At 38.3% G+C, this 25,206-nt stretch overlaps 2 protein-coding genes, 1 long non-coding RNA gene and 1 pseudogene across 4 annotated transcripts; all 4 read right to left on the reverse strand.

Moving 5' to 3' along the window:
* Positions 1–5,325: 5,325 nt before the first annotated feature.
* On the reverse strand, positions 5,326–6,699 carry LOC132098351 (uncharacterized). 2 transcript variants are annotated; one of them, XR_009422883.1, is made up of 4 exons: positions 6,614–6,699; positions 5,785–5,838; positions 5,622–5,666; positions 5,326–5,473 (listed from the first exon to the last, which is right to left on the reverse strand). It is a non-coding gene; the product is annotated as an uncharacterized LOC132098351 (long non-coding RNA). The 2 variants fall into 2 exon arrangements; XR_009422882.1 differs by lacking the exon at positions 6,614–6,699 and having other exon boundaries at positions 5,785–5,851.
* A 92-nt stretch (positions 6,700–6,791) lies between these two features.
* Positions 6,792–11,536, reverse strand: LOC132098550 (scavenger receptor cysteine-rich type 1 protein M130-like). Its single transcript, XM_059504626.1, has 7 exons — positions 11,326–11,536; positions 10,926–11,249; positions 10,533–10,850; positions 7,763–8,065; positions 7,528–7,599; positions 7,158–7,398; positions 6,792–6,996 (listed from the first exon to the last, which is right to left on the reverse strand). The coding sequence occupies exons 1-7, from the start codon at positions 11,534–11,536 to the stop codon at positions 6,792–6,794; spliced, it is 1,674 nt and encodes a 557-aa protein (XP_059360609.1).
* Positions 11,537–11,765: 229 nt separating this feature from the next.
* LOC132098551 (scavenger receptor cysteine-rich domain-containing group B protein-like) lies at positions 11,766–12,972 on the reverse strand (annotated as a pseudogene).
* A 3,744-nt stretch (positions 12,973–16,716) lies between these two features.
* LOC132098552 (scavenger receptor cysteine-rich type 1 protein M130-like) lies at positions 16,717–17,714 on the reverse strand. The gene is made up of 3 exons (XM_059504627.1): positions 17,399–17,714; positions 17,179–17,256; positions 16,717–17,048 (listed from the first exon to the last, which is right to left on the reverse strand). Exons 1-3 carry the CDS (start codon positions 17,712–17,714, stop codon positions 16,717–16,719), a joined length of 726 nt encoding a protein of 241 aa, XP_059360610.1.
* Between the last annotated feature and the right edge of the window lie 7,492 nt (positions 17,715–25,206).

Here is a 25,206-nt window from a genome sequence, read left to right on the forward strand (position 1 = left end):
ACAGGTACCAATGCTGTACTCATAATAGCCCCAGAGAACATCTGAACACAATGTTTCCATATGCATCTGACTCATAAATGCCATATGTCTTTTTCTGTTCAGCAAAGAACTGTTATGTCATTTGACGGTTTAATTATTAGAGGTAATTCTGGTTGAGCAGTCACAGTCAACAATGTGCTCAATCTGACTGCTTCCACTGATATTATGTGAAAAAAAATGCATTGAATTTTTAAGTATAAACTTCAGTCATCTTTAATCTATGTGTAAAAATATTGTCATGTAAGCATGAGATGGCTAAAAAGCATGCACAAAAAATGCATCGTGACAAAAGCAAGCATAAAAATGCATGTTAAAAAAAAAAAAAAAAACTAGAGAAAATACAAATTAAATATTTTTTTATAAAAATGTTAAAAATCTAGAGAAATATGTGTTTAAATGTGTTTTCTACATACATTTTCATATTTTTCTAAGGCAATTTTAAAGTTAAAGCACATTTTTGCCAATTAATAAAGCTACTAGCTTAGTATAATTTTTCAATATACATTTTACCACTAATGACTGTTTAGAGAATCTCTATCATGGTTCTCATTGAGCATTATGCAGTTTTTAAACAATTTAATCAATTACTGTCTTTATTTCCTGAAATGCTGGCAAGAGTGCTCTCACCTATAAAGCGCAGCGCCGACTTTCCAAGCTACTGACAGAGATGCCGGCAGTGGATGTGTATTGATATGAGGAACCAGAAATAGACATTTTGCCCCTTGGATCAGAGCACAGAAATCATCTTTCATTAGAGCTCTCTTGCCTGATATACTCTGACACACACACCCACACATACAAACTCGTGAATAAACAAAACTGGTGTATATGTGTGTGTGAAAGGAGAGGGAAAACAGTTCACATTGGGATGCAGTGCAAACTAAGGGCATGATCAAATATATAACAGATCATCATCTAGCTTTCTGAAATTGTCTGACACATGCTTTTTTAAATCCGTATTCATGCAACACTGGAATAATCTGTCTGAACTCAGGCACGTTTTGAAACAACAACTTGTTCAGTTTGTGTAGAATGGAGGAATGATTTACTGAAAAGATTAAATTTGTATGCTGATTTCGCTGGAAAAAAGTGCAAACATCATCTAAATATCACAATGAGCCTAAAAGTCTTTGTTATTCACAATTGTGTTTGGTGACTCAGGTGGGGTGGAAATTACACACTTCAGTTTTATTTGATGTTCTAGTAAAACAGGTACATTTTTCAAGACACACATCCTATTAATTTAGCTTGTGTCCTATCCAGTCTTCTTGATGCTTTGAAACTCTCAAGGATTAGTGACTGCATCCACTTCATGTTATGACAGCATTCCTATCACTTACAGAGCTCCAGCTCTAATTCCCTGAATTATGCATTTGACTTTGACTCACAATCACTTTGCATTGGTGACACTAAACATTTTTTTTAATCCAAGTACTGCATGTCACATTCGGTCATTCAGCGTGGTCTTGGATTTAAGCATGGTAGCCTATTCCCGTTCCTGTCTAATCTGAGAATGCTATATCGTAAATCGCTAGCGAGAACAGAGAAACGTGATGGTGAATTTTAATGATGATATTCATTACAATGATCAATAAAGAGTAAGCCATCATGGTAAATACAGCCTCATGTCTTTCTCCTGCTCTTTGCACACACTGTCCTGCTCTCATAAGCACATAAATGGCCTATTTGTTATACACATAAAATACTAAATGGCCATGTTTCCTTTTAACTCATACAGTTTTAAAGGAACCTATTAATGGTGGGCAAGAAGATAAATGACAGACAGACAGACGGACGGATGGACAAATGGATGGAAATTGATAGATAGAATGATAGACAAAAATGCAAAGACAGACAGATAGACAGATGTGTAGAAAAATGATTAGACAGATAAACAAATGACAAAATGAATGACAGATGGACAAAAAGAACAAAAGATAGAAAATTACCCAGTGACACTCAACAAATAAGTTCTGTTCTTTGGAAATGGTATTTCTATGAATGAGAGTCCAGACGCCCACACCACACAATCGTGAGTCATTGACTGAGACTTGGTTTCTCAGAGTCAGTGAGTGCCGCCAACTGTGCACTGTTAGATCACTGCACTGTGAGACATGCAAACCAAAACACAACTTCATAGCCTTGCTGGAATTCTAACAAGCTTATATCAGTGCTGCAGTTGCAGAGGCCAAATAAACTAGTATTTATTATTATAATTAATCTTAGAACGTTGCAGTTTAATCCTCCTATAATATAAGCAGAAAATAAGACCAAATTCCAAATTCTCAAATGTGTTTTTAATCTCACCTGAGAAAAATAAAAACAAAACAAAAAAACAGGTCATTCAATGCCTTGAAAGAGCATTAGTAAATATCTGCAATATGCCCTAAAGTGAGACTGCTCACCATCTGGCACATAATCATTGGGCTTTTAACAGCAGGCAAAACATCTGTGATCAGAGTCTGATGTCCATTATGAGAAGGCAAAGCTCTGCTGTTGGCTTGAGCGATGACAGGCTTGAAATTTGAGAATAAGGATCATAAAGGGGAAGGTAGATTGATGCCCTCATGGTCGAGCTAAACCTGTTTGAAACTGTCGGCTAGACACAGGTCCCATCTTAATTTGGTGAGCAGTGGAGATAAACCTGCCAGTGCTTTGTGCAAAACGGATCCATCCATCCTGGTGCCAATACAACGATAAGAAGCCCAGCGCGAGAGTGTGAGATGGAGGGTTACAGACATATCTAACCTACATAGTAAATTATATTATGGTAGCGATGTGCAAAAAACCTCCAATATAAGATGACTCAAGTTCATCTGCCTCCTTTTGCACCACATACAAATGCACACAACAACACAATTAAAGGAATAGTTCACCCAAAAATGAAAATTTGCTGAAAATGTATTCACCCTCAGCCATCTAAGATGTAGATGAGTTTCTGCATTGGAACAGATTTGGAGAAATCTAGCATTACATCACTTGCTCACCAATGGATCATCTGCAGTGAATGGGTGCCGTCAGAAGGAGAGTCCAAATAGCTGATAAAAACATCATGATAATCCACAACATCACTCCAGTCCATTAATTAAAATCTTGTGGAACAAAAAACTATGTGTTTGTAAGAAAAAAAAAACCATCCAGAAAAAATACATATTCATAATACTATCCATAATATTGCTTTCGCCAGTAAAAAGGTCATCTTGTCTGAATCAGGAGAGAAATATGCACAGATCAATCAGTTTACAGGGTAAAACAGTCCAAAACCTTTTTAAACAAATATGCTGATGGATTTTGATGTTAGTGGATAACTGGGAATTTACTTTTTTCTTGGACTCTCAATCTGATGGCACCCATTCACTCATCTATCTATCTATCTATCTATCTATCTATCTATCTATCTATCTATCTATCTATCTATCTATCTATCTATCTATCTATCTATCTATCTATCTATCTATCTATCTATCTATCTATCTATCTACTGTATCTGTTTGTCTGTCTGTCGGTCACTTCATTAATGGCTGGGAAGCCGCAGGGTGTAAAGATAGTTTGGGGAATGCTTATTGTGGACTTGGCCTCCTGCAGTCTCTATGGAAACCCCTGTCTGCTTCTGCAGTCTCTATAAGAATTTAACAGGTATACCTACGTTCCCACTGTGACCAGACGGCAGATAAAGCTGGCATCAGTCACAGCTGTTCTTTGAGAATGATTCTTTTATTGCTGGAGCGCACTTGTGATTTAATTGCTTGTGAGTACTGTAACACTTCGCATTACAGCATCATCCAGCTGAACTGCAGTAAATAGACCAGTGATTAATATGAGCACAATATCTGTATTGTGTAGCAAACCTGTGAATTTTACCAATCTCTTGTTTATTGGCTACAGTAGTGCAGTATGACCTAAAATGGCTCTAGTTTGACAATCTTTGGCTGTTTAAAGGATAACAATTGAATGAATACATACCAAAGAATGCCAAAATCTAAATTAAGAATTTGATGTTAATTTTGTTGTTGTTGTTTTTAACTTATTTTAGGATAAAGGATGGATAGAGAGACAGACAGACAGAGAGAGACATCACACATATTTCAGTAGTTTAAATATGCTCAGTCAGTCACGTTTCCATCTTGTGATCAAAATGTGAACTGCAGTTGAAAATGTGCATGATGTAACCTCATCTAACCTCATTTGTCCCTGTCACTTTCAAATATGACATACTGATAAATTCCATATTCCTTAAGAAAAATAAGTTAAAAAAATTTGTTTTGGGGGTTTAAATGTAACAATTACAACAACATTATAAAAACAACACAAAAACATACTACATCATTCATTATGTGATAATGACATTTTAGAAAGACAACTGAATGATTAGGCTGTTTGAACAGCTTGAAACTGACATCACAGAAAAGCACAAAATCTATTCAATGTATGGGTAAATATGTTATCATTAGCTATATGGGAAAATGGATAGGAAAAAAGGGATATTTGGGGAAAAAGGATAATGGAAGCTCAATCATTGACACACACACACACACACACACACACACACACACACACACGTTTGTTTTTGTGAAAAGTTGTTCAGAGAGAGAGAGAGAGAAATGTTTTAATCAATTATCATTTTAAAATAAAACTGCAGGAATGTTTGATAACAACTGTATTGTCGTCTTAAATCCAGAAGATGGCACTAAATAAAAGACGAAAAGTAATGTTAGACCACCTAAGCAAGGGGTGTGGTTGTTTTAACCCTAGCCTACTGTACTGTACAAATAACAGAACACGAGCAAAGAGAGGCAGTAATTTTTCGTGGGACTATGCACAACCAAATATTGGATTAAATTAACCATGTTAATGATGGCAGCTCGAATGTATTTTATGTGACGTAGATATTTATACCATTACATAAAGCTAAACATATTTTCTGGCTGTGTGGGCTTCTGGGAGGAATGAGTCGAACCCTCCGACACAAATGGAAATTACTCAATATGACGCAGTTACTAAAGTAATGTGTGATCAACTTTACATATTAAAGTAATTAGAAATTAAATCAGAACAAGCAATATGAAGAAATGAAAATAAGACAATTGTGAGACAGCATTACATGTCTGCCTGCCTTCTGCTGATGGTTGTATGAAAATGGGGAAAAAAAAAAAAAAAAAAAAAAAAAAAAAAATATATATATATATATATATATATATATATATATATATATATATATATATATATATATATATATATATATATATATATATATATATATATATATATATATAATTCTTAAGCAGATTAATACCAAACATGCTGATTTAGTTGATTACCTGATATTAAAATGCACCAGGTAGCAAATAACAACAACAATTATAAGAAGAAACAGCAGAAGCAGTAGTTGATCACAGACTCTTTTCATCTTCAATTGGCTCCTCTTCTCCATGTTCTGTTACAAAAAAAGGAGAGAAGATTAATCAGTAAATATTGAGATAACATCATCATAACTCTTGAGTTTTTCTTCTAAAAATTTAGAACAAATTGATACACACTTGATACATTGAACACACTAAAAAACTAGACCGTAAAAAAATCACCTTCTCTCATGGTTGTTGCATCATCATAGACCTCAGTTGTGCCATCTGTGAAAAAAACACAGATACAATTGCACTCTCTCTAAACTAGAATTAAGCTGTATTTGCTCCTTACTACATATTTATTTTCAGAATGATCATTTTAGCATGGAAAACTCCAACTCACAATTCAGTCTATCAGTGTTGACATATTCTTCTGGAGCCTCTTGGTCCATTTTGGCTGTATAAATGAAAACCAATAAATCATACACTAAGAAAAGTCCATTAAAACAGTTCTAAACAAATATAGTGTTGAATTTTGATGTGCAGGTGATGGACTTTTCACTGGAGTAAATGTTATGTATTATTAACTTGTATTTCAGCCAGAAGCAACAGTTTAAAGTTAAAACACCATGGTGGATTTGTTTATAACAAACACAGTTTTTCCACTTTACAAGGTATTAACTGGATTGGAGTAGTGTGGATTGCTTGTGGTTTATTGTGATATGTTTATCAGCTGGTTGGACTCTTATTCTGATGGCACCCAGACACTGCAGAGAACACAGTTGGTGAACAAATGACCTAATGCTAAATTTCTCCAAATCTTTTCCAATGAAGAAACAATGTCATCTACATTTTGGATGGCCTGAGGGTGAGTATTGTAATTTTTAGGTGAAGTTTTTAGTGAAGTTAGAGTTCAGAAACACTGATTTGGATATCTACACTTGTTTAGACCTCACCCTCAGACTTACACCTGTGTGCTCTCACACTGACTGCAGCTTGCGCAAACTTTTTTTTTACACAAACACATCAATGTGGTTTCCACTGCTGGATTCTGTGGTTAAAAGCAAGAAGCCTATCAGGATTAACATATCTTTAACTTTAACTGTCAAAAAAGACATGTAGAATCATTAGACATATCAGTATAGCAAAAAAACAAAAAACAAAAAAGAAACCTTTCAATTATAAATTCACAACTACAATATAAAAAATCTTGAACATTTCAGGAGCCTCACCCCTCTGAGTGAAGTGATTGTGTCTGTGATAAATTTCCTCATAAAGGGCCTCGGTCTTCGTCCTGTGTCTCCTCTTAGAGAGAGCTGTGAGTGTAGACAGACAAACCTGCTGTCAGTTCACAACACATGACTGATCACACACTGAATAAGACACAATATGACAGTCTCTGGATCTCTCCTACCTCTCCTCATCACTCTGTTCTGCTGAATCAGTATAAGCAGTGGCACTAAGAGCAATAAGAGCACAACTCCCAAAACAATCACAAGCACTGGGGGAGACTCTGGTGGAGGAGTTTGTGAAGGAGCGATTGATGTTGAGCGCACTGAAGGAGAAGCTGATGATGTTGTGGCACGAGTAGTGGACACTGACACATCTGATAAATCTGTCAAAACAGAAACAAACATATTACATATTATGAATACATAAAATGATATAAAATTAATATTATTCTTCAGTGTTTTGTATTGACCTGCACAGGTGAGTCCAGCGTGCTCTTTGTGGGAACAGTCAGTGTTGTTATTCAGGGAGAGAGGACAGTCCCACAGGTGAATCTCATTCCCTCTGCACTCAACTTTGTTCATCCACACAACACCTTCACCAGCACCAAAGACTGAATTCCTATCAGCCCTCAGTGCTGCTCCACAACCCAGCTGCCTGCAGACCACCTGCGCATCACTGATGTCCCACTGATCATCACAGACTGAGCCCCACACAGCGTTATGATACACCTCCAGCCTCCCAGAGCACCGGCCGTCCCCTCCACTAAGTCTTAGAGGAAGATGGTCTGAAATAAACGTAGAGACTCATCAGTTATCACTTACCAGCTAGACAATTCACAACTATATAGTGAAGAAAAAAAGCTATTAGGCATTGATTTATTATTGCTTTCATTACTAAAATAAAACCTACTCACTTGAACACTGTCTCTGGTGAGGAGATGCTGAACATGTCGGATGACTCTGAGGAAACTCAGGACTCTCTTTCTCTGTGATTGTAACATGCAAGACTCAACAAACCTCTGATTAAGATGGAAACTAGACTTTTATGAAAACTACATAAACACTAACGTATTCATGATTTTGATTTACTGTTAAAAAAAAGGAAGGAAAAGAAAGAAATGCATTTTTAATCATTAAATTAATTCTTACCAGAGCAAATGATATTGGCCACCTCATTTTCATAACAGTTGTTCTGGCCCCAGGGTAAAGATGGACACTGCCACAAAGTTTTGACATCTTTTCGACATATAAGATGATCTAACCAATTAGGAGTAGATCTAAGCCCCTTTGAATTACTGGGTTCACTGCCAGATCTTCCACAGTTCAGCTCTTGACAGATCAGACTTGCTGTCTCTCTGTCCATCTGGTTCCAGCACACATTACCCCAGGATCCATTGTAGAAAACCTCCAGATTCCCTTCACATCCCTCGGTTAACCTGATCTCTTTAAACTCTAGATAAAAGATTTAATTCAGTAATTGCATTTAATTCAGTAATTTTTAATTTTGTAAATACTTGTACACTGAAATGATTTGATTCTAAATGTGACTTTATACAGTACAGACCAAAATTTGGACACACCTTCTCATTCAAAGAGTTTTCTTTATTTTCATGACTATGGAAATTGTAGAGTCACACTGAAGGCATCAAGGGCTATTTGACCAGGAAGGAGAGTGATGGGGTGCTGCGCCAGATGACCTGGCCTCCACAGTCACCGGACCTGAACCCAATCGAGATGGTTTAGGGGTGAGCTGGACCGCAGACAGAAGGCAAAAGGGCCAAAAAGTGCTAAGCATCTCTCGGGGAACTCCTTCAAGACTGTTGGAAGACCATTTCAGGTGACTACCTCTTGAAGCTCATCAAGAGAATGCCAAGAGTGTGCAAAGCAGTAATAAAAGCAAAAAGTGGCTACTTTGAAGAACCTAGAATATGACATATTTTCAGTTGTTTCACACTTTTTGTTATGTATATAATTCCATATTTAATTCCACATGTGTTAATTCATAGTTTTGATGCCTTCAGTGTGAATCTACAATTTTCATAGTCATGAAAATAAAGAAAACTCTTTGAATGAGAAGTTGTGTCCAAACTTTTGGTCTGTACTGTATATATATATATACAGACCAAAAGTTTGGAAACATTACTATTTTTAATGTTTTTGAAAGAAGTTTCTTCTGCTCATCAAGCCTGTATTTATTTGATCAAAAATACAGAAAAACTGTAATATTGTGAAATATTATTACAACTTAAAATAATAGTTTTCTATTTGAATATACTTAAAAATAATAATTTATTCCTGTGATGCAAGCTGAATTTTCAGCATCATTACTCCAGCCTTCAGTGTCACATGTAACATCCAGTCTATCACATGATCATTTAGAAATCATTCTAATATTCTGATTTATTATGAGTGTTGGAAACAGTTCTGCTGTCTAATATATTTGATGAATAAAAGGTTAAAAAGAACTGCATTTATTAAAAAAAAAAATTCTAATAATATATATTCTAATAATATATTTGCTTTACTATCACTTTTTATCAATTTAACACATCCTTGCTGAATAAAAGTATTGATTTTATTAAAAACAAAATTGTGAGTGAGTTCAAAACACAACAGTTCAATGATATCCGGTTCGCAAACTAATCACTCGATGTAACCGGATCTTCTTAAACCAGTTCACCAAATCGAACTGAATCGTTTTAAACGGTTCGCGTCTCCGATAAGCATTAATCCACAAATTACTTAAGCGGTTAACTTTTTAAAATTGGCTGACACTCCCTCTGAGCAGGGCCGTGCAGAGACCTTTCAATGGTGCTCAAAGTATAAAAGGGGCACATGGAACAAGGCTTTAAATGGTGCTGTTTAAAATATCAATACAGAAATATATTGTGATGCATTCCATGCTGATTCGCGTATGGAAATATGGAAATAGATGATTATGTATTGATACAGCAGCAAATGCTTTGATGCAGTTTTGAAAAATAAACAATAGAAAAGACAATTTTAAGTTTAAAATAATAATAGCTCTGGGATTAGAAACTGAAATGTCTTAAATTGTCCCAACCTGACGGATTTTTCTTCTGTGTTCTACAGAATAATTAAGCACAGCGGTTATAGTAAAAACTATAGAAAACACCAGCCTCTGTCTCCTGGCTTGCTGTTACCTGCTCTTTCTGTCACTTGTGCCTCTACATTTCTCTCTTTTTCTTCCTCTATCTCAATCTCCTCATCTTATCTATTACTTTCCACTCTCTGTCCATCTAGGAACAAGGCTCAATTTACTATTTCAGCATTAATCTATTACTTTAACCATCACTACTAGTTGTACTCTTACACCTAATCAATAAGTCCACCTTAAATATTGATACAAAACATAAAAAAAACTGATACACTGGAATATAGGGATTAATATTATTATTACTGTTGTAGTTGTCTAAAATTGAACATATTTGCAATGTAAACAAATGACAGGCTACATTTGTTATACATTTGTTATTCATATCCTTCACACTGCACTTTGATGTCAGGTATATTATGCATTTTTTATTGACATCGGTATTTTTACATTTATTTCCAGAGAGATATTATTGAGTTTACAGGCTAAAATGGTCTTGCTGTTGCAAACACTGTTGCTATTGTAGAAAAAAAAATATTTGCGTCACATTTAAAATACAATTATATTTCAATTCATTTCAGAATTATTTTTATTTTTATAATGATAATTACATTAATGATTAAAACATTTTTTTAATCTTTATCCCGGATATATATATTTTTTAACCCCCCAAGACCCCCCCTGGCGCCGCGGGTATATATATATATATATATATATATATACGTATTATTATTATTTTTTTTTTTCAGATAATGAAAGTACAGCTGCTGGCAATTGTTGTTGCTAAAATGTGTGAGACTTTACCTGAGCACACGACCCCTACATCCTCCTTGTGTATGCAGTCATGTTTTCCCCAGCCTGGAGAAGAGCAGTTCCACAGAGACGTCTCATCCCCCTCACACTCCACCTCATCCAGCCATATGTGTCCAGAACCAGGACCAAACCAGGCTGGTACCTGCTGGTTACTGAGGGCCACTCCACACTGCAGCTGTCTGCACACCACATGAGCATCTTTAATATCCCAGGAGTCATCACACACTGTCCCCCATGAGCCGCTGTGAAAAACCTCCAGCCTCCCTGCACAGTCTCCCCCAGAACCCACCAGCCTGATGGACCCCCGGCCTGATTTCAGAGACAGAAAAACACATTATTGATCACGAACAACTGAAGAATCTGTCCAGATGTTGTTCTTCTCACCAAGGCAGGTGATTGACAGCTGTTGTGTGGAGCTGCAGTTGAGAGTTTGTGGAGAGCTGCAGTTCCCCAGATGAGCTTCACTCCCAGAGCACTGGAAGCCTGTCACACACTCATAACTGTGTTCAGGACTGGATGAAGAGGAGCTGTGGAAGTTCAGCACAGAGCCACAGCCCAGCTGTCTGCAGACCACAGAGGATTCAGTGAGACTCCAGGAGTCCAGCAGAACTCTCCTCCAGACCTGATGGATGAAAACTTCCACCTCCCCCTCACACTGTCTCTCTCCAGACAACCGCACCAGACCGTCATGAAGAGCCAGAGAGGAATCTGAGGAGAAGATGTGGCATTTTATTAAGATGTTACATGGTCATCTATAATATATTTTTCATTAAAATCCTCTCACTAGAGCAGATAACTCCAACATCTCGACTATGAGAATATTCAGCTCGACTCCATGAAGAGATGGAACATTCTGAGAGTTTTGTTTCATTCCCGTCACAATCAAACACATCAGCCCAGATTTCACCACTTCCCTCTCCAAACCAGTCTGATCCAACAACAGATACAGCAATCCCACAATTCAGCTGTCTACAGAGGACACTGGTGGCTCTCATATCCCAGCATGCATCACACACTGTGCCCCATTTACTGAAGTACTGACGTTCGACTCGACCAGAACAAGAGTCTGAACCGTTTACCAGACTGAGATCAGTGTAACCTGGACAAAAGTTAGTGAAACAAAAACAAAATATAAAAGTTTAAGACTTACTCTTCTTTGGAAAAGAGAATAGATATTTTTTTCTGTATACTGTATATTACATGTAAAGAAATGTCAAATATTACTCAACCAGTGCATATTAATCCTACAGCATTTTCATGGGAACAGTGTTTATGTGAAGAGCTGGATGTAGAACATAATTCAATGTGTGATTCATTTCCTCTGCACCGAATCTCTTGTTTCCAAATCTTAGTATCTCCTTTGCCAAAAGCAGCTGCTCCCAGCACCTGTACAGGAGCCCCACAGTCCAGCTCTCTACACACAACCTCTGCATCCTGCTGGTCAAAGGCACGGTCACATACTGAAATCCATGTCTTTATCTGAAGTATCTCTAACCTCCCAGCACAAAGATGAGATCCATTAACGAGTCTGGGGCGGCGACCTGTGTGTTTACATGACAGAAATAAATATCAACATAACTATTTTATTAAATCATTAAACTATTGTTCAGGTTTTTCGCTCTGTCAAAGCAGTTTGACCTTTGCAGATGACTCCAGCATCTTCACTGTGATTACAGTTATTGTCATCCCATGCTTTTGATTTACATTCCTTCAGTGTTGACTCTAATCCAGTACACGTTACTTCATCCATCCAGACTGGTCCTGATCCTTGTCCAAAGTGAGCATCACCAACTGCACGTAAAGGTTTTTCACAGTCCACCTCTCTACATACCACTGCAGCAGCAGTCATATCCCAGCCGTCATCACACACTGTTCCCCACTGACCATCATGAAGAACCTCCACTCTACCAGCACAGGGACTGATACCACCAACCAACCTCACATTGCCTGTACACAACAGACACAAGCGCCTTTTGCATAAACATTCACAGGTAATTCATGTTCTCAAATTACCTGATACATAAAGTGGGACGAATTGTAAAAAAGAAAAACAAATCTTTGAAAAAGTTTTTTCTGCTGTAATAAAAACAGTAAAGGCAGCACCTAAAATATTACTTATTTCTTTCTTTTTTCTTACTGAGTAATCTACCCAATACAAGGAGTGGAAGTACAGAGCAGAAACTACAACCCAAAAACCCCTGCCCCGTGATAGGCTACAGTGAAGTTAATCAAACTAAACCTAATAAAGCAGAGCTTAAGTACGTAAGTAACTAAGTAAATATTTAACACCAGTTAGAAATCTGTAAGTTAAACACTGAACCCTACAAATATTTTCCCAGAAACTCTTTGGCCCTTAGCTGAAGATTCACCGACCTGCAGTGGTGAGTGTGATGACTGTGTACATTAAGAGGACCTCCAGACAGCTCTTCATCTTCCTCTGCTCTACAACTTCTCATCAGCTCTCAGTGATTATGAAGAAAAATAAACTTCTTGTCTCACTCAGGGTGAACTTTCAGGAGTTAACATACACAATCACCTAACAGTTTTAGTGATAAACTTCTCTTCATAGGAATTTTCAGCTTTCTTTTTATACATGAAGATAACCTCAATACTGATGAACAGGACTCCTCCTCCACCTCACAGAGAGACAGAAAAGCTGCAAAAGTTAAAGTGCTGACAAAGTCCCCCAGCTGTCATGAGACTGATTGTGGGAAACACTTAAGTGTACATTCAGCATCAAAGTCTGACACCTGCAGAGAAGAGATACAAGCACTGATAACTAACTGCTGATGACAAACACTGACAACAGCCCTGGTTTGAGAAGCGCTGGGTGTTTATCACATGCTAAGAAAGAGAGACATAGTAAAGGACAATGTGAATAACAAGAAACATGATTCCACAGAATTATACTGAATGTTTGCTTTTTGTGTACACGTTAAAATAAGAAAAGAAAAAAAAGCCCATGCACATAGTCTGATTTTAACTCTTTATTAGAAAACATGGACATCTATTCAAAACAATCGCATAGTAAGCAAACCTAAAACAAATATATGAAGCAAACAAGGTCTATGTTTTTTTTTTTTTTTAAGTATTTTTGACTGTCAGAAACCCCCTCTGCAGGACATAAAGTGAACAACATGCTTTTTTGGATAATTGCTCAGAGCTGATGTTTGTAAAAGTAGACTTTACCCTAAATAGATTCCAGTGATTTTTAGCAAAGTATAAAAGTCTACACAAGTGGGTCTACATTTAAAAGTAACAATTTCATGAGTTGAAGATTCTGTGAACTGTTACAGATTGAGGTGGTAGCAGCTTAAAGGCGGAACTTCTGAACTCATTAGAATTATATAGAAAATGATTGAATAGTTTTTTTTTTTTTTCTCACAAAGGCAGCAATGTTTCAATGTAAAATGCAGCAATATATTTTGAAAAAGCCATAAAGCACACTATTTTTTCCAGAAATTAAAACTGATTTAGAAAGATTTTGATACACAATGTGACAGAATATTGGTGGATTGCAGCTAAAATACAGTATATAGAACTTAAACTCGTAAACTCTGCAGGTCACTTAAAACGCTGCTTTGATGCAGTGGGTGTGGTTTAAATTATCCAGTCCATCCCTGTTTTACTGGATCGTCCTCCACATCATCATAGTCTGTTATTAGAAAACAAGGGCAAATTCATGTATCAGCAATGCATGCTTTAAGAAGTATAATGAACACAATGTTTGCAGTCCATTTAAATTAGCTATTGTGACATCAGTAATTGTTAGAATAAGAGAAACTGATAAAGCTTATATAAAAACCAAACCAAAATTATTCAGTAACAAAAAGTGTTAATAACATACCAAACATGTCACTCAAATATTCCCTGACATTCTTAACATCATCATACTCCTCCTGAACACCTTCTGAAATAAATGTGGCTACTATTAACAACATAAAACATAAACAAAAAACAATAACAAACATGTTCTCATGTAGAAGTGTATAATTCAAAACATAGACCTGCTTTATCATTGCAGAACTGTGGTACAATGATGACATCATCATAGTCTTCTGGTATGTCATCTAAATCAAAATAAAGAAAAAATAAATGCATCCATTAACATACAAAATAAGTATAATATATATATATATATATATATATATATATACACACACACACACACATATATATAAGCGTCTGCTAAATGCATAAATGTAATTTTAATTAAAAAAAATTACTCATTCAAAGAGTTTTCTTTATTTTCATGACTATGAAAATTGTAGAGTCACACTGAAGGCATCAAGGGCTATTTGACCAGGAAGGAGAGTGATGGGGTGCTGCGCCAGATGACCTGGCCTCCACAGTCACCGGACCTGAACCCAATCGAGATGGTTTAGGGGTGAGCTGGACCGCAGACAGAAGGCAAAAGGGCCAACAAGTGCTAAGCATCTCTCCGGGAACTCCTTCAAGACTGTTGGAAGACCATTTCAGGTGACTACCTCTTGAAGCTCATCAAGAGAATGCCAAGAGTGTGCAAAGCAGTAATAAAAGCAAAAGGTGGCTACTCTGAAGAACCTAGAATATGTCATATTTTCAGTTGTTTCACACTTTTTTTGTTATGTATATAATTACATATATAATTCCACATGTGTTAATTCATAGTTTTGATGCCTTCAGTGTGAATACAATTTTCATAGTCATGAAAATAAAGAAAACTCTTTGAATGAAAAGGTGTGTCCAAACTTTTGGTCTGTACTGTATACTGTATATATATCTCTGTGTTTGTGTGTGTGTGTGTATAGGCTAAACCTATAGGCTAACCAAGACTTTTCATTTGCACTTCTATATTGTTGCTCTTTTGTTAGTTTTGATTGCTTCTGTTGTCCTCATTTGAAAGTCAATTTGGATAAAAGCATCTGCTAAATGACTAAATATAAATGTATCTGTTCAGCATTGATATCATCATCTTCATCATAATTCTCTGGTGTGATTTGTTGATCTACTAACTAAATTATTTAACAGGAATATAAACAAACTCATTTATAGGACAAATTGGAAAATAAATTAAGTGAAACCCTGCGATCAGTTAAAGTCACTGACCTGTTGGACTTTTAAAGGTGGTGTCATTATAGTAGTCAGTTTTAACTTCTACGACAGATTCTGCTTTGAAAAAGAAAATATATACATATATTATTATTATTATTATTATTATTATTATTATTATTATTATTATTATTATTATTATTATTATTATTATTATTGATATTATTATTATTGATAATTATAATAATAATAATACCTTATCTAATTTATGTACTGAATAATTTATAGAATTTAAACTTTGCTAAGATGGATGTTTTGAATTAATTTAATACACATACACATACTTTTCTGTATGTAAAGGATAACATTATTATATTTCAGTCCTCTAACCTGAAAGAAGCTCATCAGCATCTTCATATCTAGATTGATGTTCAGTAGTAACAACACTTCCTGTTATTAAGTAATAGGACAATCAGAAACAAGTTTGCAATCACAATCAGCCCTCAGCCCATTAAACACCCCCTCCCCACCCCCATATCCTTTAGCTCACTTAACACTAACCATATGATTTCATTACGGGTGACACAAACAAGGGCCCACAAATAAATTATTGTGATTTACTCCACTCACCCTCTGAATAAAAAGATTACCATATGGATATCCACAATTCTGACATGATGACACTTACTCACCCCTCTGAGTGAAGAGATTGAGTCTATTTGTGGGTCTGTGCTGAATCTCCTCATAAACGGCCTCAGTCGCCATCCTGTGTCTCCTCTTAGAGGGAGCTGTGAAGACAGACAAACCTGCTGTCAGTACACAACACATGACTGATCACACACTGAATAAGTCACAATATGACAGACTCTGGATCTCTCCTACCTCTCCTCATCACTCTGTTCTGCTGAATCAGTATAAGCAGTGGCACTAAGAGCAGTAAGAGCACAACTCCCAGAACAATCACAAGCACTGGGGGAGACTCTGGTGGAGGAGTTTGTGGAGGAGAGACTGATGTTGAGTGCACTGGAGGAGAAACTGTTGATGTTGTGGCAGGAGTAGTGGATACTGACACATCTGACAAAACAGACACAAACACATTCAAAATCACAAATACATAAAATAATCTAAAAAGTAATATTATTCCTCAGTGTTTGTTGTGACCTGCACAGGTGAGTCCAGCATGCTTTTTGTGTGAGCAGTAAGTGTGGTTATTAAGGGAGAGAGGACAGTCCCACAGGTGAATCTCATTCCCTCTGCACTCGACTTTGTTCATCCACACAACACCTTCACCAGCACCAAAGACTGAATTCCCATCAGCCCTCAGTGCTGCTCCACAACCCAGCTGCCTGCAGACCACCTGAGCATCGCTGATGTCCCAGTGATCATCACAGACTGAGCCCCACACAGCGTTATGATACACCTCCAGCCTCCCAGAGCACCGGCCGTCCCCTCCACGCAGTCTGAGAGGAACATGACCTAAAACACACACAGCACTGACCAACTTCAGCACAACATTAACAACAATAAGGATACAACCTGTTTTCTAACAGTTTAAATCTGTGCATATGTAAATAATTTATAAAATACAAACATATAATAACCTTACTTGTACACTGTCTCTGGTAAGGAGATGATGAGATAGCACATGTCAGATGACTCCGCGGGGACTCATCACTCTCCTCCTCTGACATTACAAAAAAATTATATTTGCAAACATCACAAAACAAGGATATTTTACTTTATATATAATACATAAAATAATCATATTTAAACAAACAAAACATGATAATTTCAAACCATCATAAATAAGTTAAATATCATCTTACCTGAGCAGGTGATCTTGGCCACTTCATCGTTATTACAATAGTTTTGACCCCAGGGTGATGATGGACACTGCCATAAAGTGGAATCATGTCGTCGACATTTAAGTTTATCAAGCCAGTTACGAGACTTAAGTCTCTCTGAATAACTGGGTTCAATGCCAGATCTTCCACAGTTCAGCTCTTGACAGATCAGACTCGCTGTGTCTCTCTCCATCTGGTTCCAGCACACATTACCCCAGGATCCATTGTAGAAAACCTCCAGATTCCCTTCACAGCCATCAGTTAACCTGATCTCTTTAAACTCTAGATGGAAAAGCATGAAAATCAACCTCCAGTGTGTTAAATAGGAATCTGAATAAAAAGTAATTTAACAATTCCACCATTACTATTTGTGTGTGTGTGTGTGTGTGTGTGAGAGAGAGAGAGAGAGAGTTTATTTTGGAAAAACAAAAGTTCCAGTTCCATTACCAAATAATGATATAATTAATCAGTTGTAAACTTCAAGTTTTTATTCATTATGGAATCAGACACTGGATCTATCACTAAAATAACCAAGTAATTTGAGTCATCTGGGAATTAGACTATTGGTCATGCTGTGTTCAGCAGTGTTGTGCTGCAGCACCAATATGGAAGCAGTACAGCATTCCATCTGCATCATGAAATTTGTTGTGCAGAATCAGTTCGTTTTTTTAATTTTATTTTTGATGGATGATGAAACAGCATCTGAATAAGAATAACTTCTCAGTTGATTAATAGTGTTCTTAACTTACAATGCCAATTCAATGGATAATGCTAACCATCAGTGCCATACTGTATATGTGTTATTGAAATACTATTAAATTATCGTTTACTGTTTACCTGAGCACACGACTCCTACATCCTCCTTGTGTTGACAGTCATGTTTTCCCCAGCCTGGAGAAGAGCAGCTCCACAGGGACGTCTCATTCCCCTCACACTCCACCTCATCCAGCCATATGTGTCCAGAACCAGGACCAAACCAGGCTGGTACCTGCTGGTTACTGAGGGCCACTCCACACTGCAGCTGTCTGCACACCACATGAGCATCTTTAATATCCCAGGAATCATCACACACTGTCCCCCATGAGCCGCTGTGAAAAACCTCCAGCCTCCCTGCACAGTCTCCCCCAGAACCCACCAGCCTGATGGACCCCCGGCCTGATATTCAGAGACAGAAAAACACTTTATTGATCACAAACAACTGAAGAATCTGTCCAGATGTTGTTCTCACCAAGGCAGGTGATTGACAGCTGTTGTGTGGAGCTGCAGTTGACAGTTTGTGGAGAGCTGCAGTTCCCCAGATGAGCTTCACTCCCAGAGCACTGGAAGCCCGTCACACACTCATAACTGTGTTCAGGACTGGATGAAGAGGAGCTGTAGAAGTTCAGCACAGAGCCACAGCCCAGCTGTCCGCAGACCACAGAGGATTCAGAGAGACTCCAGGAGTCCAGCAGAACTCTCCTCCAGACCTGATGGATGAAAACTTCCACCTCCCCCTCACACTGTCTCTCTCCAGACAACCGCACCAGACCATCATGAAGAGCCAGAGAGGAATCTAAGAAGAAGGTGTGGCAATTTATTAAGATGTTGCATGGTAATTTATGATATATTTTTCATTAAAATCCTCTCACTAGAGCAGATGACTCCAACATCTCGACTATGAGAATATTCAGCTCGACTCCATGAAGAGATGGAACATTCTGAGAGTTTTGTTTCATTCCCGTCACAATCAAACACATCAGCCCAGATTTCACCACTTCCCTCTCCAAACCAGTCTGATCCCACAACAGACACAGCAATCCCACAATTCAGCTGTCTACAGAGGACACTGGCAGCTCTCATATCCCAGCATGCATCACACACTGTGCCCCATTTACTGAAGTACTGACGTTCAACTCGACCAGAACAAGAGTCTGAACCATTTTCTAGTCGGAGATCAGTGTAACCTGAATAAAGAAGAGAGAGAATATGAATAAATTATAATCCAGTTGACAAAAAAAATTATGCTTAATAAAAAAAAAAGACCCTGAATATTGATACTGAACTAGAGCAGACCAGTCCCACAATGTTGTCAATGCTGCAGTTCTGTTTGTGTGATGACGATAATGAACAAAATGAAATCTGAGATTCATTTCCTCTGCACTGAATCTCTTGTGTCCACATCTGAGCGTCTCCTTTGTCAAAAGCAGCTGCTCCCAGCACCTGTACAGGAGCCCCACAGTCCAGCTCTCTACACACAACCTCTGCATCCTGCTGGTCAAAGGCGGCATCACACACTGACATCCATGTCTGATCATCATCCATTATCTTTAATCTCCCAGTGCACAGATGAGATCCATTAACAAGTCTGGAAGGTTTATCACCTGTTTGTTTTACGCACATGAAAAAAAAAAAAAAAAAAAAGATAACTACCATACCATAGCAATGGAAAAATGTATTACAGAATTCCAGAAAAAAACACAATAATTATTTGTGTCACTATGTCCATGGACAACAAGTTAAATTATTTACCTGAACAGATGACTCCAGAATCAGAATAGTGAGTACAGTCGTGTTTGCTCCATCCTGAAAATCCACAGTTCTTCAGTGTTGACTCTAATCCAGTACATAACACAAGACTCATCCAGATTGGTCCTGATCCTGATCCAAAATGAGCAGCACCCAGAGCATCAACAGGTTCTCCACAGTCCAGCTCTCTACACACCACTGCAGCATCAGCCAAATCCCAGCCAAGATCACACACTGTTCCCCACTGACCTCTATGAAGAACCTCCACTCGACCAGCACAGCGACTGTGACCACCAACCAACCTCACTTTTTTTTTATCTTAATGAGAAAAAAGAGACTACGAGTAAAAAGTAAGATACTTAAAACAGTGTTATGTATTTTGTTAACTTACTTACATTCTCTCAAATATTTTGAAGGATTTTTAAATCCAGAGATATAAGCAATTTTAACTAGTGTAACGGACAGTATCCATAATGTCATTGCGTCGCCTGTCAATGATGCCATAATTGTCTATTTTTCTGGTTTTATTTTGTTGAAAACATGAAACCCCAAAGACACTTTAATATGTTATGCATTTTATAAGTGACATTATAACATAAATTTATAGTTGTGTAAGTAAAACTTTATTTCAAGGTGTCCTTGTTACACATGCTAAATGTACTTACAATTATAATACATGTAACACCTACAATAAATCATGCATAATTCAAATGTATCAAGTATAAGGTGACCAAGGTTTCAAAAAAATAACAGGGGACATTTCCTATTTCAGTGGTCAAAATATCACTGAAATCTCACTTGTCATTATCTACAAATTTAAAAACGGGGTCAATATGTTTTTATGTTTTTTATGTATTTATGTTTAATTTTATTGTTGTGGGTTCCAAACATTAATATCATAATTGTGTTTGAGGATCAAACGTACCCTAGTTTTTTTTAATTCTATTCACCAAAAATCACACTGAAAAATAGTAACTATCGGAAAAAGCATGGGGTGTAAAAAGTCAACTACTTGGTAAAAACATCACTAAACATGATTTATAATTACAGCTTACAAATATATCAAAATGAACAACATTTATATACTGATAGATAGACAGATAGACAGATAGACAGATAGTCTATCGTCTATAGTCTATAGATGTGCTAAAGTAAAAATTTAAAATAAATAAATAAATAAATAAATAAATAAATAAATAAATGAGTTCTTCTTGAGTATGGTGTAAAAAATACAGTTCACTTTCGAAAGGGAACTCCACGCTGTGTCCTCTAGAGCAGGGGTTTTCAAACTGTGGGTCGCGACCCACTCGTGGGTCACGGAATGGAACAAGGTGGGTCGCACAAAGTCACTTGGCTGCAGCTAATTTTGCGTTTCAATGACACACAGACACTAACACAGTTCAGTCTAGGGCTGCACGAATGTGACGAGTGGGGCGGGGCCTAGTGCCATGGGAACAGAGCTAGGCCGGTGGAGTGATTGGGAAATGAGCAACACTCACCGGTCTCAAGAACCACGGAGGAGATCGGAAAGATACAAAAGAGGAGCGATGACAGTGAAGGACGAGAGAGGACCAGGCCTGGGTTTTATTTTGTGTTTGTTTTTTATTTGTGCACGGCAGTCATCCGAGAGGGGCTGTCGCGCTGTTTTGTGTTTATTTGGTTATTAAAACTTTGTTTGATTGTCCGCCGGTTCCCACCTCTTTCCACGAAGGAGTCATCGAGGCGGTGGGCTGGAGTGAGTTCGCCCCCCCCCCCCCCCCCCCCGGCAACTCACTCCAGCCCACCACATCGAGCACCCTCGGCGGCAGACTCCTTCGCCCTGCTCGATGGCACTGCGGATTCACCCCAGCGGCGAAGGATCTTCGGCAGCGCGCCCCTCCTTCCTCCCTGGCTTCGGCACCAGTGTAAAACATTAAAATCTTCACAATCACAGGAAGAAGGAGGCGGGAACTGGGAACCCACTCATCACAACGATATAGCCCACCAACATTAATAATGAACTGCAATATCCTTAGTGTGATTTTCAAATTGCAATTAAGTCCGTGTGCGTTGCGTGTTTTGAAGGTCTCAGAGCAATGTCATTAAAAGGTTCAATCGGTCTTTTTTTACCTATTTCACAATTATTTTAATCTCCAAACTGTTTTAGATAGTTCTGCTTTGCTTCTTATGCTTTTCTAAAAAAGTGTTGGATTGTGCTCCGTTCTCGCCGACACACACGGAAGGATCATGAATGCAACAAAACACAGCAGCGCAGATCACACTTCACTGGAGTGAGCCTGCTTCACGTTTTTATGGACACTACATATTTTAACGCCAGTAAACAAAAATTAAAACTTGTAAATTTGTAGTGAAATTTTCAGTTGTACTCTAAAATAAAATGGTTATTTTTCTTAAATACTTAATTTCTGTCATAAAAATTTTAAGTAAGATTAGGTTTAAAGTAATTTCACTCGTTGTTTTTTTTTTTTTTTTAATATTTTGGTGGGTCGTGAAATATATTACACTTGTCTAGGTGGGTCGTGGAATGGAAAAGTTTGGGAACCACTGCTCTAGAGTGTGCCATGGGAACGTTGTCAGTGTGGCCAGTGTCTAAAGCCTGAATGCAATAACAACAATGAACTTGACATTGGCATGAGGAAGCCTGTGCAGGTCCGTGTCAGCAATATTTGACACCAGAGGATGAACACGACCTTTGTGTTATGTGTTTGGGTGAGGAGCTCATGCGCTCTGCACTCGGGGGAACAGAGTGCGTTTGTTGCGAGCAGTTCTCATTGAGGAAGCTCTTGTCTCATTTGTCCCTTTTTTTGAGGCAATTGGGACAAACATTTGCCCCCCATGGCTCAGGTCCTGTCACTGCCGAGGCAGTGAGGTGACTGAGATCGTGGGTATAGCAGATGGGGATCGTTGACGAGTTTGAGGGCGGAGTTAATCTCCCACATTCGCCGCAAGCTGACGATGGTGAACTGCTGGAAGAAGATGTGCTGTCTTTCACATCTTCTGATCCAGCAGGAAGGGCTCTGTTGACTTCTAGCCAATGTGAGCAGGATTTGGCTGAAGAAGGTGAAAAGGATTTTTCCGAGCTTTCTCAGCCAGCCTGCCCCGTGTTTGTGGAAATGCTGGAAGTTATGGAGCGTGGTACTGCTAGGTTAGATCTGCAGTGGAAGCACGACACAGAGGAAGCCACTCACAGCAAGCTTGATGAGCGGTTTCTTACTGGACATAATCCTCCAGCCACCATGAGCCTCCCATTCTTTTCTGATCTTCATAATGAGATCAAGAAGGCTTGGGATAAACCATATTCAGTCCGTATCCATCAATGTCAGTCATGCTAACATCGAGGGGACGTGAGAGCATGGATATGTGTCGATGCCCCCTATCGAAGATATGCTTGCGAGCTATCTCTCAAATGGGGTAACATCTACATTGAAGGCTATTGCCATGCCATCCAGGCCACTAAAATAAACATCTTGCCTGAATGATAGGGCTGAAGCCTCTCCTCCTGGTTTAAAAAGTTGTTATAATGAGACCTCAACTCTTAGAGCTCCAGACTCTGGCGGGTGAGTTAGTCTATGATGATTAGAGCTTGAGCCTGCCTTAAAGCCTAGCGGTTTCACTAGCAGGGATGCTATTCCTCAAGTCCTGACTTGGGGAAAAAATTACCTCTGCACTTATCCCTCAGCTTGGCAGCGTTAGTATACTGTTCCCATAGCGCCCTCTAGAGGATGCAGCGTGGAGTTCCCTTTCGAAAGGGAATGTCTCAGGTTACACATGTAACCTTGGTTCCCTGGGAATAGGGAACAAAACACTGCATCTTTGTGCCGTGCTTCGGCATCATGCCTGTGTCTCTTCAGACAAAAAAGAGGATGATGTGTTCTACAGGTGCCCTTTTATATCGTTCATTCATGCTTCAGACACCGGCCATACTGACAGCGTTCCCATAGCACCCTCTAGAGGATGCAGCGTCTCGTTCCCCATTCTCAGGGAGCCATAGTACATGCGTAACCTGAGACATTTTTTTCTTCAGAAATGTAATCAAGTAAAAGTACAAGTAATCAGATAAGTTTACATTTTATATGAATAAAGTAAATACCCCAACAGGGACAGGACACCAAAAACTAGGACTGTCCCTGCAAAACGGTGATGTCTGGTCACCCTAATCTAGTATAAAACATCACTGTTTTACATAGCCTATGCTTGACTGGAAGAAGCCAAAGCGGTCGACTGTGGCATAATAAAAGTTATTCTGCTGAGCCGTGTATCGCGCTCGTCCTTCATTAGCAATCATTCCAGCGGCCTCGTTTCGCTTCCACAACTTTTAGCCCCACCGGCTTCATACTACTGTGACTTTAATAAGTGTTTAATACATTAGTTCATCGATGAACATGATTTCTGCCAGAGTGCCGTCGGATTGCATCAGCTGTGGGAATGAAGACGACAAATCACATGATTCCACACTCAATCGCATCATCATCAAACTACGCCTTGTTTCTTGTTTGTTTTGAATATGCGCCCTCTAGCGACGAAAACTTACATTTTGTGCCTTTAATAGATATTATTATTATAGTATTTTAACTCTTACCAGCACATAGCATCCCCTGGTAGTTGTCATGTGAACAGTTGTTTTCATGTGATGGTGATGTTGGACAGAGGTAAATCTGAGATTCATTTCCTCTGCACTGAATCTTTTGTGTCCACATCTGAGCATCTCCTTTGTCAAAAGCAGCTGCTCCCAGCACCTGTACAGGTGCCCCACAGTCCAGCTCTCTACACACAACCTCTGCATCCTGCTGGTCAAAGACAGCATCACACACTGATATCCACGTCTGATTATGAAGGATCTCTAACCTTCCAGAGCAACTGGAGTTTTTAGTAAGCTTGAGGCCTGAAGTAGTAATATACAGAAAATGTTCAATGTTAAGTTTTATAGATTTAGAAAAACAAAATTTTGGGGTAAACTGGCTTTAAAACAGGAGGATTATTAGTGATGTAAAAACAGGGCAGGGTTTGGTACAGCTTACCTGAGCAGATAACTCCCGCATCTTAAGTATGATCGCAATCATAAATACCCCATTCTACTGACCCACAGTTCTTCAGTGTAGACTCTGATCCAATACATGTTGAGCGATTTATCCAGATTGGTCCTGATCCTTGTCCAAAATGAGCATCACCCAGAGCATCTACAGGTTCTCCACAGTCCAGCTCTCTACACACCACTGCAGCATCAGCCATATCCCAACCAATATCACACACTGTTCCCCACTGACCTCTGTGAAGAACCTCCACTC

Source organism: Carassius carassius, chromosome 22, assembly GCF_963082965.1.
Source record: "Carassius carassius chromosome 22, fCarCar2.1, whole genome shotgun sequence".
NCBI lineage: Eukaryota > Metazoa > Chordata > Actinopteri > Cypriniformes > Cyprinidae > Carassius > Carassius carassius.